The sequence below is a fragment of the Candoia aspera genome, chromosome 6 (genome assembly GCF_035149785.1).
Source record: "Candoia aspera isolate rCanAsp1 chromosome 6, rCanAsp1.hap2, whole genome shotgun sequence".
In the NCBI taxonomy this organism is placed as follows: domain Eukaryota; kingdom Metazoa; phylum Chordata; class Lepidosauria; order Squamata; family Boidae; genus Candoia; species Candoia aspera.
The window spans coordinates 24,086,510-24,107,018 of NC_086158.1; the positions used below are offsets into that span (position 1 = coordinate 24,086,510).

The 20,509-nt window shown below is 38.0% G+C and overlaps 1 protein-coding gene and 1 long non-coding RNA gene across 3 annotated transcripts in view; both read right to left on the reverse strand.

Annotated features, from left to right (window-relative positions):
• ARHGEF26 (Rho guanine nucleotide exchange factor 26) overlaps positions 1-12,796 on the reverse strand; it is a 66,847-nt gene extending 54,051 nt beyond the window's left edge. The window contains exons 1-4 of one of the 2 annotated variants that reach the window (XM_063306536.1): positions 12,689-12,796; positions 9,054-10,161; positions 5,693-5,732; positions 3,684-3,829 (exon numbers count right to left, since the gene is read on the reverse strand). In XM_063306536.1, the coding sequence (XP_063162606.1) occupies positions 3,684-3,829; positions 5,693-5,732; positions 9,054-10,112 (1,245 nt within the window). In that variant the 5' untranslated portion in view covers positions 10,113-10,161; positions 12,689-12,796. The remainder of the gene's footprint in view (positions 1-3,683; positions 3,830-5,692; positions 5,733-9,053; positions 10,162-12,688) is intronic. The other variant, XM_063306537.1, reaches the window with a different exon arrangement.
• Positions 1-20,509, reverse strand: part of LOC134499731 (uncharacterized) — a 296,249-nt gene that overhangs the window by 267,001 nt on the left and 8,739 nt on the right. The gene's annotated exons all lie outside the window — the stretch shown is intronic.

Here is a 20,509-nt window from a genome sequence, read left to right on the forward strand (position 1 = left end):
TATCTTCAGGATACGATACAGAAAAGACATCCAGAATTCCAGACAGAGATACCAGAAAAAGAGCACATGGCTCAGGGACACACGCACTGGTGATGTAAATGGGTATTTTTGTAGCACCCGAGCAAAATTGCAGAGGACAGTGCATCCAACGTGGACAAATAAAGGCATGATGAAATTTCAGAATGGTGATAGAGGAAAGGTAAGAAGCTGGTGGGAAATGCACAAGTGTAAGCTTTAAGTTTACTATTTTTTTGCTTGATGCACACTCAGAAAGCCTATTTTATTCATACACTTATGCTTACCACAGAAAGAGGCATTACTTTACAGTGGGCTTATCCAGATTAGTGAAAGCATGCCTCTAATCATTTTAATACAAGCAAAACTCTCTATTACTGCAATAAAAGGTTAGAATTAAAATTAATCAGATTTGTCCTTGTTAGACAGATTCAATCATGCAGATCAGCTCCTCACATTCCTACAGCCTCAGCATGTCAAAATTGCATACCTTGCATATAAGAAAAAATCAATTCAGGTCCCCATCCCCATAAATTTTCTTTTAAGATCAAAATTTGGGACTGATCCAGCTAATTGGTCATTTATAGGTAGCTAGGTAACGAGAAAGGCCATTCATCAGATGATTTCATAAGAGAGGGAATGCTTAATTGTTCCCTTAGAACAACATGTCTTTACCTGAGATTCTCATTGTTCATGAAAGCAAAGGAGCTGTCACTCTGAGAATGGGATATTGGAATTGTATCTCTGAAGATCTATTCTTTCCAGAAACTACTTTTCTGTAGTTATAAAAGGTGCAACTATTTTAAGGTGTTGCAGATAACTTGAAAAACGTAGTTGTATAACTTAACATATACCATTGCCAAGTTCATTTTCACTTTACTTCCTTGTATGCTCACGATTAAAGCTATCTTTCACATGCGTATTACTGCCCTGTTATTGCATATTGTGAATGAGACAGCATAGCTTTTACTTCTTCAAACAAAGAGGGCTTTAAAAAGAGCTGGAAGATATCACATTTCAAATAGCTTAGGAACTATTTTCAAAAGACTTTGTTCTATCCAGCTTCTTTTTCATACAGTCAATTTAGAAGAGATAAGCAAATTAAAAAGGAAAAAAAAACACCTTACATAAAACCAGAACACATGGAAGGAACAAGAAAGATAATCATAATAACCCCCACACATAGTACCAACATTTCACATATATTCTCTATATATATATTACACACACATTAAGAATCTGACTACAGCACAATTTGTAACCCACCAGCTATTTACCACCTAGCAGTTTGGTCCACCTCATCTTTGAAAGCCATGGTTTTTAGCCACAGCTTGTTAACAGAATATATTCTGCTAACCTATACATCTTGGCTTACAAACACATAAGCTGGGTTCACAACTGCATTAAGCCATAATGCAATTTGTTTGGTTTGGTATGCTGAATAAATCCAACCAACAACTCAGCAAATTACCTGATTTTGCTCCATATTTGGGAAAGCAAGAACAGACCATAAAGTGTAATTACTGAACTATATTTGGCTTGGTGAATTTTTCTCTAATACCTTTCAGTTAATCCAGTCATTCTTACATACAAGATTACGTTATAGCCAATAGAGACATTTTTTTTGAAAGTCGTTACTGCATAAATAATAGACTAAAGACAATTTTACTAAAGGGAATCAGAATGGCTCTTGAGTCATAAAAGCATTAACTTTTTTTCTGTTCATTTTGGGAACAATAGTAGCATGCAAAGATACTGCCAAATATTAAAATCAAATATAAGCAGCTAACTACAAGTCTCTTAAGCGATGAATTGGACTTCTAAGTGCAGCTAACTTCAGAATACAAAAAAGAAACATAATTTTTCACCTCTTACAGATTAAGATTTTGCAAAATTATTTCTGTATCTGTGAAACTGCAGGAAAATAGTTGTATCACAGAACTGATGTTCATTATCTGCTTGTGCATTATCCATTCCACATTGCTCCAATATTGCTGAGGCAGCTGATAGCAAGTGGGCAGGGGCTAATGACATGATTATTTTTTGCAACAGCTCTATCCAACCCCTATGGAATGGTGTGGGAAGCAACCACATGAAAGCAATAATCAGACTGCTAAGATAATGGCCAAGTTTGGATGTTCACACTATAATTTAAGCTCCCTGCAATGAGCCATTTCAGGTTGAAGCAGTCCATCTTCTCTCCTAATCCAGCAGAGACCACAGCAGGAAATTAGCAGCACAGCATAGTTGGTTGTTCTGATTGCAATAGGTCAAACTTTGAGTAGTTAATGAAAACAACCTTTTTAAAGCAGTTGATTAAAACAATGATTTTTGGCTTGCTCTTAAAACTATGCCATTAAACTATGTTGCGTATCTGATTTAGCTGAAACCCAATTCAATTATACTGCTTCAGAAAGATTTAAGGAATGTTCATTCACAATGAATCTTTTGACTAAGCTCACATTTGAACTTTCTGAAAATTTTTAGCAATTTGGAATTTGGGGGGACAGAACATCTGTTCAAGTGTTCAGCTGAAAGTGTGGAAGGCTTGACGTATGAAAATACATAGAAAAACATGCCCTGCCCTTGAGTCTCCTTGCTCTTCATGCAGCGATCTTAAGGAGAACTGTCATTTACATTGGCTTGACCTCAAAGAATGCACCTTTCTATACAATGAAAGACCCCAATAAGGCAGGAATATTCAGGGAAAGTAACCTTCAAACCTCTGTCTGAGCACAAATTGATGTGCTCAGGGAGATAAAGAAGAACCTTGTGGGTCAAGTCTCCCACATGTTCAGTTGAATGCCTGATCAGGGCTTCCATCTCTGCAAAACTGAAATTGCCAGCAAAGTTTCAGGAGAATTAGGGTTCAAATTGGGTCAGTTTCAAAGAAGTCCCAATGGTTCCTTGATACACGCAATATGACATGGAACTGAGGGGACAGGGAAAGAGAGGGGGTAGTCTTCTGATTGACAGCTTTAAAAGAGAACCACCACACTTTAAAGATATATTACAAGCCATGCTTTGCAGGGAGCCAGTGTTTGCTTGCCCTGGTATTTATAAGAAAAGAACCTATTTCCATAACCTCTGCTCAGCTGCTCTTTCTTCATATTTTGTATTTTTATTCTTTATGCATTGGTATACTGCCTACTCCATGAATTCTGTGCAGCTTACAGTCATCACACATTAAACCATAGCCAATTAATCACTTTAACAGCTAACCCACATACTGCTGTCAGCCACATGTGAAGATCTTCTCTCCAAAAGGCTCTGTGGAAACGCCCAGCTTTTACTGCTTTCCAAAATGGTAAGAAGGAAAGAGCCATCCTGACCACCCTCCATATTGTTATTTTATTAAACATGCATCAAAGTTTTTTCCTCTCCATAAAATTCCAGTAAAGATGGTTCCTGAAGTCTTAACACGTATGGTCTGGTTGCCTGAAAAACCATGAGTCAAAGGCAGGAATGCAGATCCAGCAGCTACCTATCTTTGACAATTACAACTACTGAATATTATCTGCATGTTCATAAATACTTTGCTTTGGGTGGTAGTTGAAGGGGAAGAAAGGCTATAAAACCTCACATTGGCTGGTAAAGAGACTTGCTTATTAAGCATTCCTGGTTTTCAGTTTGAGCTTTGAGCTACATACTAATATTATGACACTTACCACAGACAGCTGACTCCAAGTCGATCTTAGAGGTTTGTATTGAATAACTATTTTTTCATCTGACTTGTGTTCTTTTGATTCTACCTCTTCATCGGAATCTATATCCAAAGCTTTTTCTTTGTAATTCTGATACAACACTGCATTTTCTGCAATAACACAAAAAGGAAATTGATTTGAGAAGTTTCTAAGCTACGTAATTATAATTTTCTCTTGAACAGTCAGCCTTGTTCAGAACAGAGACCACACTAGCATACTACAAATTACAGGAACAACAGGTCAGCCAGATTCAGTAAGGAAAAACAAAAAACAAAAGAGAACCCATTTTATTCTCCCCCATCCCGTAGGTAATTGAATACAAAGGGTTCTTGTGAATTTTGGCTAATTTAACTTGTTAGTAAGCAAGGCATATGACGAGGAAAGAATAAAATCAATTGAAATTTTATATAGGCTCAGTTAGCTTCTTGTACTTCTGACTGCAAATGAAGAGCTGAAATGTATGTAGTGACATCTTAGATTTTCAATACTGTATATTGGTCTTTCTTTTTTCTCATGCCCAATTAAAATGAAACAAATTATGTTCACATAATAATCAAATCAGTCCATATTTAATCATGTTGCATAATTTATACAAGTGGCTATATTTAGATTTCCTTTACTTTATAAATACTGAACACACATTACCCTAATAAGATTCAAGAAATTAATAATACCTTAGCAATATGTTGTAAAGCCAGAGTAGTACTGAACATCATGTTATTATAAATAAAATTAAGGGCTTGACCTAAGTGTCTGAAGTCTCAATCAGAAATCCCAAATAGCCACATTTTCAGATAAATTTAAGTCCCTTTATATTCCACATGAATAATAAAAATAATATAGTTCAAAAATACACACATGATCAGTTAGGAGACCTAGGAAGTCAACAGTAAGATGACTGTGAAAGTAAGCTGAGCTATGTTTCAAGTCTTCTTATATGCCAACCCTATGAATTCTATAGAAGTTAGTTCTGTGTATATATACATGGGATCAGTCTGAACAAGTCCACTTTCCTGTTATTAACACTTTGCGGAGGGGGATAGGAACTGGACTTGACCCCTGCTTTCAATTTATCATGTTAGATTTCAATTGTTGTTTCATTTACAGCTTTGGCTGAAAGCCTAAGATTTATTAAATACAGGACATATAAATATGTTATACTGGTAATAACAGTGTGAAGACACCATTGAAGTTGTGGAAATATATTAAAAATTGCAGTATGTTAAACAAGCAGTATACGTAAATCAAATCTTTATTATATTCATAGACCAGCAAAAAGCAGTATATGTATAATGTAGCTAAAAAATGAAGCAGTCTCAAATTAAGAGAACTGAGGTGTTGAATGAACAAAGGCAAAGACATTAAAGGAAACTGCTTAATAAGAGAACTAAGACAACATAACAAAGGGAAAATTATGAATTAAAAAAAATTCACCGACATGTGAAATGCAGCTGACCAAAAAACAAACCAAAGTGTTACCTAGGAAAGTGATCAACAAAACAATATGTATATTAGTACAAGAGGCAACAGTGATGACAACAGAAATTCACAATACCCATAAGGACAGATGGGGAGGGCATGCAAGTGGGAGATAACCAATGCATATATAATCCACTATAACAAGATGAGTACTTCACTCCCACACTATGAATTAACTATACAATATGACAGAATGGCAACTATTCCTTGCAGTAGGAAGTCCCCTCCTGTTTTACTCTACCTGAATATATCATAAAGCTGGTCCAGATTTCTCTCACCCATGCTTCTGGTAGAACACTACTACTGGATATTACAACAAAAATGCCACTTTATATTCTGTAAAGGCTTTGGTTTTGTTTTCCCTCACCCTGTTAATATAAATTCAACAGAAGAATCTACACCCTTGGTCCAAACTTTGCACTGCAGAGTAAAACTTAACTTGGTTCCACTTCTTTATAAATCATTAAAAAGTACAGTATTTAAACAATCCTTACCTTGTCCATCAAAGGTCCCTTGTCCTTTGAGCATTTTCTTCTATAATATTTCAAAAAGAAAACAGAGAAGAGGAAACTGGTAAAAATAGGAATTTTCAGTGAATTGCGTAAGAAAAATGAATTTAAAATGTTTTTCATAACATATTTAATCATTAGTAAGTTACATTAGTAGCCATCTTCCAGGAGATCTATAACTTTGGTACAGTTCTGAGTTAGAATCAGAACTTTCCAAACCCATTCACAAGAGAAAACACACTCAGAATCACTACCTCCACTGAAATTAGAGGAATAGATATTTACAAGTAAGAGAATTTCACATGCATATCAGTTATATTACTTTTTGTTCAAGAATAATTTTAAACTTTTTGTTAAAGTATGAAATGGTTCATTGGGTTAAAGTGTAATAAAATACATAAAATAAGTGATTTTGTTAGTCTGAGATCATCTTTGTGTAATTAAGAAAAATCAGCCTTTTCCCCTAATTATCCTAAGAAAACATCTGGTTCTATAGGGGTTTCAATATACATTCCTAAAAGCTAATTCACATACCAGCTTTTATCTAAATTTGTATTTTCTCAAGATTTTTAAAGCATTTGCTTTTAGACTCTGAATATATTCCATCACTGGTTATTTCATTAAGGCTTAAATCTTACCTTATTTGGTAATAAGTCTAGGGGGGTGGATTAAAATTTAGGTACATGCAATGGGGCTGGCATAAACAGACTTCCCTATTCCACCTAGCAGATTTTCTAGTCTCCCAAAGTTATACAGAAGATCAGAAGTATCAGCAAGATAAAACAGGTCATAGGTCAGATGCATTACAATTTACCTCATTCAGCTTCATCATTATAGAAGAGTTGACATGAAAAGAACAGGATATAGTAGCCATGATCTGTTAGCTACATTACAAGTAGCTAGGTTTATGCATCATGCTAAGCCATAGCCATAACTTGCAGAACCCAATGGCTGGGCTGCACAACACATTAAGCTAAAACTAATCCAACCACACAGTCCCAGGGATACTAAAAAAAAAACCTAACATTCCTCAGATGATATCCAAGAACACCAAAATGGAATATTTTTTTTAAAAAAAATCTTCAAATCCTATCAGTTTTTAAAATGTTTTAATGTACACATTCCTAACTGTAATCTCTGAAGTCCAGGGTGGGGAGGGGTTAGATTATGACATTTAAAAAATATATTATTTGTAAGTTTTAGTGGCCAGACAGTTGTACTTTGGTGCCTAGCAGTGACTGGACTGCAAATTAAAAAAAAAAGGAATTAAGCACACTTTTAGTAAAGACATGACAGCAAAATTATATTCAAGAAATCCAGTTGTACATCTGCCATATTTAGTTCAGTTATACAAATGTTGCCTTTGAACAAATTATTCATAAGTTTGAAATTTGGGGAAATTTCTCTTTTCTTTATGCAAAAGGGTCTATATTAATGGACAGTAAGTAACTGTCAGTGTAATGAGATTCATCTACAGATAATGAACCACTTTTGACTAATACGAATTAAGATGCCAGAAATGTTGATTTGTAGATATCTATTCCCTTGCTCCAATGATCTGAAAAGTAAACCCAACTCCAAATAATGCTTCCAAAGGACTGCTTTGGAATCTGTATTGAATATGCAATTTGCACAAAAAGTTCATGAAGAATGTATTCCATTAGTCATTGTAGAAAGAACAATACTTGCACTCTGCTCTTCCAGTTTCTCAGTTCCATGATTGTCCTGATATAAAACTGATAGAATCTCTATAAAGTGGATTCATCTTGAAGTATAACTGAAGAGCAGTTGCATAAACAATACTTCCATAAAGGGTTATTCAGACATTTACAACCAGGAAATAATTAGCACAGCAACATCAATATAATGATAAATCAAGATATACGATCCCAAGTCTTCAATCAGGGCTTATTTACATAATTGGGAACAATCATGTTTACCACATAAACCAATGTTATAAACTTGAGCATCTGAAGGGAAATTTATGAAACAGTAATGTCATTCTCTCATACACATATCTATATACATTTTAGGCTTCCATATCTATATACATTTTAGGCTTCCAGTCTGGAGAAAGACCAAGCAAGTCAATGCACGACCCTGCCTTTTTTCTGAGGTAAGATTGAGGCACATGGCTTGCTTCTGATCCCAACAAGAGCTCTGAGTGCCTAAAAACACAGGGTCAAAGAAGGTTACTATTCTCAATGTTCAGTTTGTTTCTATACTGGATAGTACTCCACACTAACCAAACTCTGAAGATAAGAGAATTGGATTTTTATCCAGAGCTTGTGCTAGAGTTGAAATACATTTCAGACATAAAACCTCATCCCATGTCACAGGGATAAATTTCTGGATAGCTGCTAAGAGCACTTGTTGGAGTAAAGAACTCCCTATGGGTGTTTTAGCCATGCAGACAGAATCTTAATTTCCTACTCAAAGGAGTAAATATAGCATTATCATAGATAACTAAAAGTGGGTAATGCATTGTATAAAAAATTAAAACATGTACATTTTAAAAAATGTGATGCACTGCACTTTTAAGAAAGGTTCCCCCCCCCCCATGGATAAGTTTGATAGCAAAGGGTCTGTTCAGGAACATTTCAAAGACTCATTTGGTGATAGAATCTCTAAATCTGGTAATAAAAATATAAAGGCTACTGTCTGTAAGTAGTTGGCATTAAGTTCTATGCTGTAAAATTGGATAATATAGAATGCTATGTAGAAATAAATGCACTTATTTCTTTTCCTACTTGTTTCAGTAAACAGAGAAGTTGGTATATTTGTAGGGTAAGCAACAAGATCAATATACACATAACACAACATAACATGAACTTTCTGTTAGAGAACACTTCCTTTCTCATCCCTAAACCTACAAGAGTTCTCACAATTTTTTTTCCCTACATACCATAAATCCATTCACACAAGGGGCACATCATGTCATATTAGAAGCAATATATATATATATACATATATTTTCCCCTTGTACCTTGCTTTGTTATCTTTTCCATCCCCTAGTATTTCTCCATCTAAGCCAGTACAGTTCAGGAAAAGTCACAAACTGAATAGATTCTTTCACCTATTCCTCCTGCTATTTGTGCTCATCCTATATTAACCACTGTAATGAATGCATGTTTGCAGAATGCTGTATTCATCAGAGCAAATATGCCTTTTAAGTAGTCTGTGAATTAGTAAATTGCAAGTGTAACCCATTTCACAGATTACTCTGTAGTTAAAACACTACTCTGATCTTCTTGCAGCATAAAAACTAAAACACCGTATATTTAAAATAAACCAATCTGAACTACCAATGATTGTAAACTATTAATAATTTCATCTATTTACTTACCTTTATTCTTCCTAAACTAGAGAACTTCTCTTTATCTTCCATGACTGCCTTCAGCACTGGCTGAGACATCCTGTTTTTCATTTTAAAATTGGCAATACCATCAAAGTCAATACCACTCACAACAGCTCGTCGGTATGAAGTAGACCTCAAGCTACGCTTTAGCATCCCTGGACTCTCCACATCCCCTTCTGCTTCTTCATCTTCACTGGCTACCAATGGTGCATCAAGAGACTCTACCATGCTGCGTACCTTTAGCACCCTGCTGTTTGCTTCTGCATTCTGACAATTAGCTTTGCCAATTACTCTTATTTCAGAAGCTAAACTCTTAGGGATGATCTGCTGTTTCCCCACTTTTAATGCAGCAAGACTATTTGTACTCAGAATCACAGCTGACATATCTGATTGGTTATTCCGATTTGATGGTATTCTTTGTAGAGGCAAATGCGGAATGTCTGAGGGAGCACGCAGGCAAACAGATTCCGTCTCTAAGTTTTTAGGAAGTTGACTGGGTTGTAATGCTAAGGCAATGGTTGTGTTGTTATTTGGTGAATGCACAATTTCTGTTGGTGACAGTCCAAGGCTTGATGTGAAAACAATTTGTTCTTTCTCGGGGCTAAGTGATGGTTGATTAGAAGCCTTCCTTGGGTGAGTTGATTTATTGCCTGCTGAATCTATACAGCCACTAGATGTAATGTTTATAGAATTACTTGAAACCATTTTCAAGATTTGAGGGGACTGGTCAGAAAGCGTAGAAGATAAGGTTCTATGTTCTGGAAACTGAACTTTTCCATTTGGCACATTTTTACAGTTGAAAAGCAAGGGACCTCTCTGAATAGAGCTGCCGTCCGGAGAAGTAATTATTGTTTCATCAGGTTGGGTTAAAGTGAATGTATCTTTGTCTTCCACAGGAAAATCTGTGAAGAGGACCCCAGTGGAACTCTGATAAGACTGTGGTCTGGGTTTGTTCTTTGTATGCAAATGCCCATGATGAGGTGATCTTCTCTTCCACAATGGTATAATGTTGTTATTGGAAAAGTCTACTTCATTTTGTCCATCCATAACCCAGAACTGAGGTCAATTCAACATCAACACAGGAATGCAATATGTCCTATTGCACAATAAAAAAGGGAAAAGAAACTTAAATCATTCAGTAGCTATTGACAATCTGACTAACAAATCACCCTTGATGGGTAGAGGGTAGAGAAGAAAGTGTCCACTATTTCCAAAGTACTATTAGTTCATGTTGGCCAAGAAAGTGGGGCTTTTCAGTCTGGGAGACTTGTGTGGGGGAGGGATTTCAGCAGTGGCAGCTTAAAGATGGCATAGCTAATAGATACCATTCAAACCCCTCTCAGAAGTATAGAGGAAAAATGGATTAAGTTTAGGGACCTCTGAAACATTCTTCTTTTAAACAGTAATTGCCCGGGCCCCATTTATGGAAGAAGAATCATCTAAAATATAGATCAGTATTTGAAATTATCAGATGTACTAATATTTCTCATTCAAGTTAAAATCCCAGTAATTGTTTCAGTATTGTCCATCTTCCCACAGGCTTCCATCAACATGGTTAAAGAATAATGGAGAAAAATATTGCAGTCCATAAGATGAAATGAAAAAAGAAGGGTATTTGATGAACACTCTCTCAAAGACTTTAGGCCTACAGCTGGTGGGAACACGACTAGTGGTGGATGCATGGAAGCAGAATTTTACAGAGAAATAACTAGGCAATCTGCAATGTATTCTTACATTTATTCCCACCAAGATAATATAAAAAGGGCACTGGTTATATTGTGCCAGAAAAAATTAGAAACTTTTAACTAAAATTAGAACCTGTTTTACTGAGATAGTTATTTAAAGTAGGCAGTTTCTTATTCTATGTGCAGTTAAACAGCAGAGGAAAGAGGCAGCTTTTTAAATAAAGGGGCTACTAAATTACAGCACTGGAACACTTGCCAAGAATAATTTAACATACGCCACCGTGGTTCCAGAAGGCAAGGCAAAGCAAAAGAAATAGAGTAATCATTTGTATTGGATCAACTTCTGTTGATGTGCAAGTAAGCCACACTCTGCTCTTCAGCAGCCAGGCAAATGAAGAACCCTTTATATTTCCTACCACTAACAAATTCTCTAGAAAAATATATTTTTAGGTTTGCAAACATGTGATCTGGTGCAATTTCCTTCATCAAATCTAATTTCACTCAATACCACCATCAATCCATATTTCGGTACACTCCTAGGATTATGCAAAATATGCTCAGGATTGCTAAGAAAGCTCCAATATGTACAATGCATAACAGTGCCTTTGAGAAGGAAAGATGGAGATACTTTAAAAGTATCCCAAAAGGTACACAATGATGCTTCCAAGGTTTCTTTCTTTTTCCTAAGGAATCAGAGGGGGTAGCTACCATATGACAAACCTGTTCCCAAATTCTTCCCTTTCAACAAAGAATAATGGCATTACATGTTGCAAAGCAGCAAGAATTTAACTTCCTTTCCCAGAAAAAAAATCCTGTATAAATTTACACTGAAGAAAGCGCCAATGAACTCTGGTATTCACTTTTGAGTTAACATGTATAAGATTGCACTTTAGCAGCAGTTTATTATATTGTGCCTCGGGCCAGCAGAATCCCAATCTGATAAGCAGAACTGTACAAAGTTTAGGAGCATTTTACAACCCAGTACATTTATTACACAACATGAGCTTTTAAAGCAAAAGAAAGTGGTAAACTAGGATTTTGCTTTCAGACATTTATTCCACAATACTTGCATGGGGTTTTAGAACTGTATTTTGCTCCAACAACTCCATGCTCAAGTATGCACATTTACTCAATAGAAAGCTTTGCCTAGCCTGAGGTTGAGAAAGCCCAGGCCTGTTTTGAGGATAAGCCCCCTTCAGTGCCCTGGGACTTGCTGAAAACATGCATACTATTACACAGTTAGTACTCTCTAAGAAGCACAATAAACGAGAAGAATTCCAGCATCCACATTAATCCAACTGCAGGCCACAATACAGTTGCAAACGTTCCAGCTCTCCAGGACTCTTGGATGGCATTTCTACCATTTCTATCCATCATAAGCACGGAGGAGGGGGGGGCGTGACAAGCCTTCTGTGTGCGATCCTTGAAATGAACTGCATTTGAAAAGAAGGATTATTTTTTTCCCCCTTTGTCCGTTCAGGACGCCGTAATCTGTTTGAAGCCTTTGAAATAAAGCAGACGGCACCTTTAAGAAAAATCTGAACTTTCACTATAAGAGTATGAAGTAATTCCCATACTGTACATTCCTCCGTAACTGCTTGCGTACCAGCTCGCTGTTCCTGTTGTTAGCGTTCTTATAGCATTGATATTATTCCCTACATTATTCTTCTGTAGGCTTTTTGGGCGGGGGAGATACAGCAACCCCCCATCTGCCTGAGGCACTCCTGCGGCGCAGCGATGGAAGAAGCACCAGCGTGTTTACACACACCAATTCCCCGTCTCTTCAAGATCCTTTTAACTGCAGCAGCTGCTAGGGAAACTTCGTGCGGGGAAGGGACGCCTTCCAGCCTGTCCCAAGCTGCTTTCCCGCCAAGATACCCAAACCCAGAAGCCCCCGGTCACGTCTAATCTTTCCCCAATTAAGCCCAGCCGACTCACCTCATCGGAACCGCATCTAAGTAAAGGCGGCAGCAAAGGACCCGCAAAGCTCCCGAGCCTCAGCGCAGCCAAACATTCCGACGGGTCGCACCCGCGCGCTCCAGCCTCTGCTCCCAACTCGACCCGCTCCTTGCCCGCCTGTCCCCGCGCGCTGCTCGGCCTTCCGTCGGAGCCCCGCCCCCGCAAAGGCAAACCCCACCTTCTTAACTCGGCAGGAGGGCGTAGAGGAGAGGCGGCCGCCGCCGCCGCGCGCAGGCTCTGCCGGCTGGGTCCTCGAGCCACCGAGGCTTCTCCGCCCGTCCCCAAAGAACCTGTTCTGCTTTGCATGCAAGGCGCAACCGTCCCGTCTGCTGCGCGTCGGAGGAAGACGGGAAGGGCTTTTGAGGGCGCGTGAAAATGCCCCATCAATCACGCAGCGTTTGGAAATCAGACGTCCCGGTCCTACGGCCAGAAGGGGATGACATCCAAATGGGATGGGGCGGGGGGGGAAGGGGAGCGGGGAGTCATTAGAGTTATTTCAGTGAGTGGACAAAAGTATAAAGACACTAGGCAAATACCGCAGCAAAGAAAATATACACGTTATCAGACCCAAAATGCGAGGACTCGGCAAGCTATTTAAAAGGTATCACCTGGATGAGGTGTAAAAGCAAATCACGTTGTGGTTAGGATTGTCATAAAACAAAATAATTAAATAGTTTGCTCCTTTAGGCAGGGCAGGGAAGCAGCTGCAGAACTTTCCTTTGCTCCCCCCTTTTTTCTTATTTTATCAACTTACTGATAATTCTAATGAACATGAAAGCTTGCATGTTATCCTGCTTCATGCACAAACTAAACAGTATGGTCTGTTAAACCGGCCATAGTATACGGCTACCAGGTCTAAGCTGCAAATATCCAGATGGCAGCAAATATGGCAAACTCACGACATTTTTGCTGCTATATAGTTGAACTTCGGATGTTTGCCAAGTGGATATGTTAGTTTATTATTAATTAGTCAAATGACCATTATCAAAATAAGGTAAAGCCACACGGATATGATAGCCCTACCCTAGTGGACTGATCCACATAATGCTAAAACTTAACGGGTAGGCTTATGCAGCGTTAAATCAGAAGCAAACAAGCCATGTTATGTCATAGTGTTTTTTTATTATGTTCTGCTGACCAGTTAAAGGTATTGGAATCTAAATGGAGGCCTTGGCAATGATAATTCATTAAGGATTTCAGCTGTACTACCGCACTCAAATATGGAGCTCTATTCTGTACCCTTATTTCTGCTCAGTAAAGTATAATCTCAAGTAGGCATGCATAAATTAGGAACCTTAAGCATCTACCTGAATTTTCCAGTCTGATCCAGAGCACTAAACTGGTCTCACACATAGAATAGGCCTATTCAAAATTTGGTCCAATGATTCAAGTACTAAAACAAACTAGTAAAATCATCATCATCATCATTATCATCATCATCCTGGGAGCTGAGAAATGTGAGGTTCTTCCTGCATTTCCATTTACTGGGCCATGACTCCAGTGGACAAATAAGAAAGACCAAAAGTACATTGTCACCGCATGTAAAGAGAAAAAGGTGGTCAGGCAAGGGAAGCCTCTCTGAGTTAAAAAGGTCCTGCATGCTCCCCATGATGTTTGTAAAGTAATTGTAAAATAATTGTCCGTTATTACCCTAACCTTTTTACTCTTGTGCAGGTGTTTAGATAAATATTTAGTCCTTAATTCTTATGAAAGAGTTGTGAACTTGAAAAGTTGAAATGGAAAGTAAGTGCCCACACAATTCACGGCAGAATCACCACTATCATTCTTTCGAGAGAAAAAAAAGCCTGGTGTTATGAAAGGAATGATGAGATTTTCCCTGTCCTTCCATATTCCCAATTGCACTGATTTTTCTGATCTGTTATTCCCACTCGTTCTGTCACTGCTGCTTCCTGCTATCATCCACAGCATTCCAAATGAAGTTTTATGATGAAAGCTGGAGAAAGGTCATAATCTGGGGTTGTAAATAAGCAGAAGTAATACTGGCCATCTTTGTAAATTATGTAAGCACAAAAGCCTGCAGCTTCAAGGATGTCGCAACTTTTTAAAGACTTTGGTCCGTACTGTAATTCTAAGGATCAGAAAAACATATTTAAAGTAGTAAACATCGTTTCTGGATCACGCAAATGTGCCAAGAGGTTTTTAGATAGCTACAAGTGTCTCAAAGCCTCTTATTAGTGAATTGCATTCATTAGAGTTCACATAGATTAGTGCTTTTCAGGCTTGGCAGCTTTAAGATGTGTGGACTTCAACTCCCAGAATTCCCCAGCCAACATTATTATATGCTTATATAACATATCAAGCTTCTGTTTGTAGCACAGGGTCAGGCATGCTGGCTGGGGAATTCTGGAAGTTGAAGTCCACACATCTTAAAGTTGCCAAGTTTGCCGTAGATTCACCAGCTTCTTTTTCAGAGGAGCCTTGCCCCTCTATTTGCATGCCAGCTAGAAATCAAGTAAGTGATGTTTTCCTTATTATGGGATTTCCATGATGGAAAAAAAAAATCACATCACTGTTAAAAATACCAAAAATCCTTTCAGAGTTGGCAAAGATTACACAACTATTTTTGTGGGTTGGGTTGACAGACTTCTCGCCTAGGTCTCTGCTGGCGACTTCATATGCTTATATAACATATCAAGCTCCTATTAGTAGCACAGGCTCAAGCCAGATAGCAACTCTACTTTAAAACCTTGACTCTGAAATATAAAAAGATGTACTGTACTGCCTAAGGCTCAGCAAAGCTGGAAAAGGCTGGATTGCCTCTGCTCTAAGAGAAACACTTTTCAAAGCTCTTTCAATGTAGCCCTAAGGTAAAGTGATATGTTCCGATGCATCCAACAGCAGGAAAAAGGCTGCTGCGCATGAGCTGCACATATGTGCAAGTCTCTCCCAGCTACAAGTGATGCCAGAGGAAACACTCAGAATGACTTGAAACTCCTAGTTGAGAATAACATTTTCTCTGTAATGCAAAGGAAAACTAAGGTGACTTCATTTTTTTTTAATCTGTTCAATGGTGTCCAATTAATTTGGTAATAGATTAATTAATTATTGATTAATAATCTGGTAATAGATTACCAGAACATGACTCAACACTTAGATACAGTACTGTGTTTGCACACCACACTATAGCACCATGCAGTCAGCTTTGGTGATTTATAAAACATGATTTACGTATTAAAAGCATATGTGAACCCAGCCAGTAGTACCTTGTTCAATAAACCATGAGAAACAAAATCGTGGCTTACTGTGATGTAGGAACCTAGTGGTAGTTTCACTATGTATGGCTTCTTTCATCATAGCAACACATACGGTAGCAATTGTACCATCCATAAATTTTCAAACCAAAAGAATTATGCAGGTTAAAATGTAATGCAAAGAGACCCTGTGTTTGAATTGGTACTGTCAGTAGTACATGCATATATACTAAGCCTCAGCACCTTCCTTTATTAGTTATTTACAGCGTTGCTGGAACAGCCTAGCAACCACAGTTTTGTCCCCTATCCCTATGAGGGTAACCTTTGTCAGACCATGATTTACACAGCTTTATCCCACTGTTTTCTGAATCACAAAAACCCAGCAAGGCCAAAAACACAAAGGAGGATAGAGATTGTCAAGACAATGCATTATTATGCCAGCAACATTTTCTACTGCCACAGTAAAAGCTGAGCCCTGCTAAGGACTGCTAATGAGGAAACACTTTAAGGGGTGATTCTTTCTACTGGTAGAAGGCTATTTTCCTATGACCATTTTTTTTTAGTCTAATGTGTTTATATGCATGCCACCCTTAATTAATGCTCTGGCAATTTACAGCATAGTAATTAAATACATTAATAATAAATCTGAACAACCCCCTTTAAATAGAAGGACAAAAGGCAGTTGTTGAACCATAATATTCAGCAGGAAATAAAGCCCAAATGACATTGCTCATTGTTGGTAAATAAGAAGGCAATATAATTATACCATCTATTTCTAACTACAGGAAAAAGGAAATGCTCCTACTAGTAATTTAGATTTAAAACCTGAGCTTTCCCTAGGGATGAATAGGAATGGCATTTCCTTTCTTGTTTCCTGTTCTTCTTTCACTGGTCACGAAAGGCAACTGAGGCTAAGAAATAGAGAACTATCCATGGGTCACCAGGAAGAATTTGAAAATTATATTTGCTCTGTGCTCTCTCCACTTGGCACACATACAGAACACAATTCTGTTCCTGGGAGGTCTGATGTAATCCTTGTGTTAGGTAAACTGAGTTGGCAACAATTCATCTGGTCATTACTCCAAAGTCCCAAGCTTATTCTGCATCCTAAATTAATCTGTTGCCTTCAAATGGGGATGATGGTAAAATCAAGAATGCAGTATAGTTCAACGTATTTTCTGGATGCTTCTTCTTGGGGGTTAGGTAATTGCTTGGTCGGGGGGTAGCTTGGCCAGGAGTATCTCTTGCCAACTTCAGAGAAAGAAGGTCTAGTGTGAGTGCCTCCACTACATTTCATTTGGATTACTATAATGTGCTCTATGTGAGACAGCCTTTAACACTATTTTCGGGCTACCCCTAGAAGAGAACATTCCATTCAAAAAATTTTGGGGGCTGGATACCTTCATAACAAATATTACAACTTCACTGGCTTCCAATTAATTTTAACTCAAAATGCTGGTTTTGGTCTACAAAGCCATAAACTAGGAGCATGCAACTTTGTTAACTTGAAGGCCATATGAGACTTTGCATAGTACGTCAAGGGACACATTTCAAAAGTGGGCATGTTCAAGAGCCGTTTTTTGAAGGGTGGAAATTATGAGAGCCGGTTTGGTGTAGCGGTTACTCACAGTAGTGGTTAGTATAGTGGTTAGTTGTGTAGTGGTTACAGTTTGGGCTAGAAGCCGGGAGACTGTGAGTTCTAGTTCTGCCTTAGGCACAAAGCCAGCTGGGTGACCTTGGGCCAGTCATTCTCTCTCAGCCCTAGGAATAAGGCAATGGCAAGCCACTTCTGAAAAACCTTGCCAAGAAAACTGCAGGGACTTGTGAAGGCGGTCTCCGAGAATCGGACATGATTGACTGGATTAAAAAAAGTATCTTAAGCATAGGCAAGCCTTAAGGCAATTGTTTTGTTCAGTATGCAGAAAAGGGCCAACATTTGTGACCTCTGCTAGTCTGAAGTCCATGAAAGGGATACTGGTGGACTGCATTTCTGTACTCCATTCTAAACAGTATGGGGTTCGGTTATCTGAAGCACTGCCTTTTCCCACTTGTCTGTAATTTACAGGGTTCATTGGGTGGCCTGATATTTCCTATAATCTGGAAATGCTTGGTTGATGAGTATCTGAAAGAGAACTTTTTATATAGCAGCATTCTGTTATAGTGCACTCCTTTTAACAAAGTTAGACTCTCTGTATCTTTCCCTACCTTTCTTTCTCCTCTCCTGTGTGTCCTGTTGGGATTTTCATTTTTTTAGTACTTTTTACTGCGGGTTAAACCGCTGAGCTGTTGATCGGAAGGTCGGCGGTTCGAAACTGCGCGGCGGGGTGAGCTCCCATTGCTAGTCCCAGCTCCTGCACACCAAGCAGTTCGAAAACATGCAAATGTGAGTAGATTAATTGATACCGCTTCGGCGGGAAGGTAACGGCGTTCCGTGAGTCATGCTGGCCACATGACCCGGAAGTGTCTGCGGACAACGCCGGCTCTAAGGCTTAGAAATGGAGATGAGCACCGCCCCCTAGAGTCGGACACGACTGGACTTTACGTCAAGGGAAACCTTTACCTTTACTTACTGATAATTTCTAATCTGATTGCACTGAATATTTTTGTTTCTGTGCTCTCCCACAATTTTATTGTAATTTGATTTGTGTATGACTGCCCATGTAGTAGATAGAAGATATAATTTATAAATCCAATAATCAAATAACTGCATTCATTCATTCATTCATTCATTCATTCATTCATTCATTCATTCATTCATTGCAGTTCATATGTTGCTCAGTCCAATAAAGCTCAAAGCAGTTTACAAAGGAAAAAAAATACAACTTAAATAAGACCAACATTGCAGTTCATATGTTGCTCAGTCCAATAAAGCTCAAAGCAGTTTACAAAGGAAAAAAAATACAACTTAAATAAGACCAACAGAAATCATAACAGAAACCAAATAGCATCCCAAGGAACAGCCATAACACAGAACATTATAATAGGAAGGTCTTCGTTATTACCAGTCTATCCCCATGGCTCTCTGGAAAAGTTGGGTTTTAATCGATTTCTGAAAAACTAATAGGGTAGGGGCCAATGTAACTTCTGCAGGCATACTGTTCCAAAGAAGGGGGGCAGTGACTTCTTACTTTTCAGTCACTTTTGATTCTTCCTGACCTGATGGACATCATTTAGTCACACTGACTATCAGCAATTGCTTTGCTGGGATCTTGTCATCGGTGATAGCACCTAGCCACCCTTTTATTCCTCTTGGCCTCTTTTTTCAATTGCCTTTGATATTTTCCAAGTGTCAAGATCTTTTCCAATGACTCTTGCCATTTCATTAAGTATCAAAAATATTTAAGCTTAGTTTCATTATTAGTGTTTCCAAAGAGTAGTCTACTTATACTTCATCTAATAGTAAATAATTTGTTCTTCCTGAGGAGTAAGGTGTTATCAACAAAATTCTCCAGAACCGCAATTCGAAGCTATGATTTTTTCCTCATTCAATGTTCCAGCTTTCACACCCATATGCTATGGGAAGACCATATACTTGCAATATGCACCTTTGTTGTCAGTGTGATGTGTCCAACCTTTAATATTTTGTCTAAATCTGTCACAATCTTTCTCCTGAGTAGGAGACTTCTCTTTATTTCATGGCTACAATCACCATTTCTGTGAATTTTAGAGTCAGGGAAGACAAAGTCTGTTACCATATCAAATGTACCTCGGCCTGTTTACATTGTGCAAGTTTTGCTTGTTGACATAATCTTGGGCTTGTTTGTTTTTTTAATATTAAGCAGAAAATTGGCTTTTGACTCTGCCTTCACTGTCAGCAAGAGGTTCCTACAGTAATGTGGAGAAATCATAGTGTAGAACTTCCTAAAATAACCCTTCTTTAGAGATTTCTAAAATAAACCATAGTCACTGAATCAATAAATGAAAGTGGAAAGGAAAAGCAGACAACTTTACCAACTGCTTAGTGTTAGTGAAAGCTGTTTTAGAAGTAATATGCATTTAAAAAGAGGAATCTTTTTGTCAGACTAGAGTTTCTCTTATAAACCTTGCAGCTAATTGTGATTCAAGTTGGTATGTTCACATTTTCACCATTCATTTTTTAAAAAAACAATGGGTGAAAAAAATTGTTCAGAGTCTAGTGATCAACCAGCTAGCCTGTATTTATAAGAGGTAATAAAGGATGATAAATTATCATTTGGTCTAGTGGTTAAGGCACCAGGCTAGAAACTGGGAGACTGAGAGTTCTAGTCCTGCCTTAGGCATGAAAGCTGGCTGGGTGACCTTGGGCCAGTCACTCTCTCTCAGCCCAACCCACCTCACAGGGTTGTTGTGGGGAAAATAGGAGGAGGAAGGAGTATTAGGTACGTTCCCCCCTTGAGTTATTTATAAAAATAATAAAGGAGGGATAGAAAATAAAATAAATAAATAAATAATAAAATAAATAAAAAAGCAGGACTCGTTATGTATAATCTTTTATATAATGGGCATACAATCAGGATGACAGTAGATTGTACAGTATGCAAACATTCCTTTCATAGCTGTAGAAGCAACATGGTGCTAATTGTAACAAGAATGCTTTTAAACCAGTTTT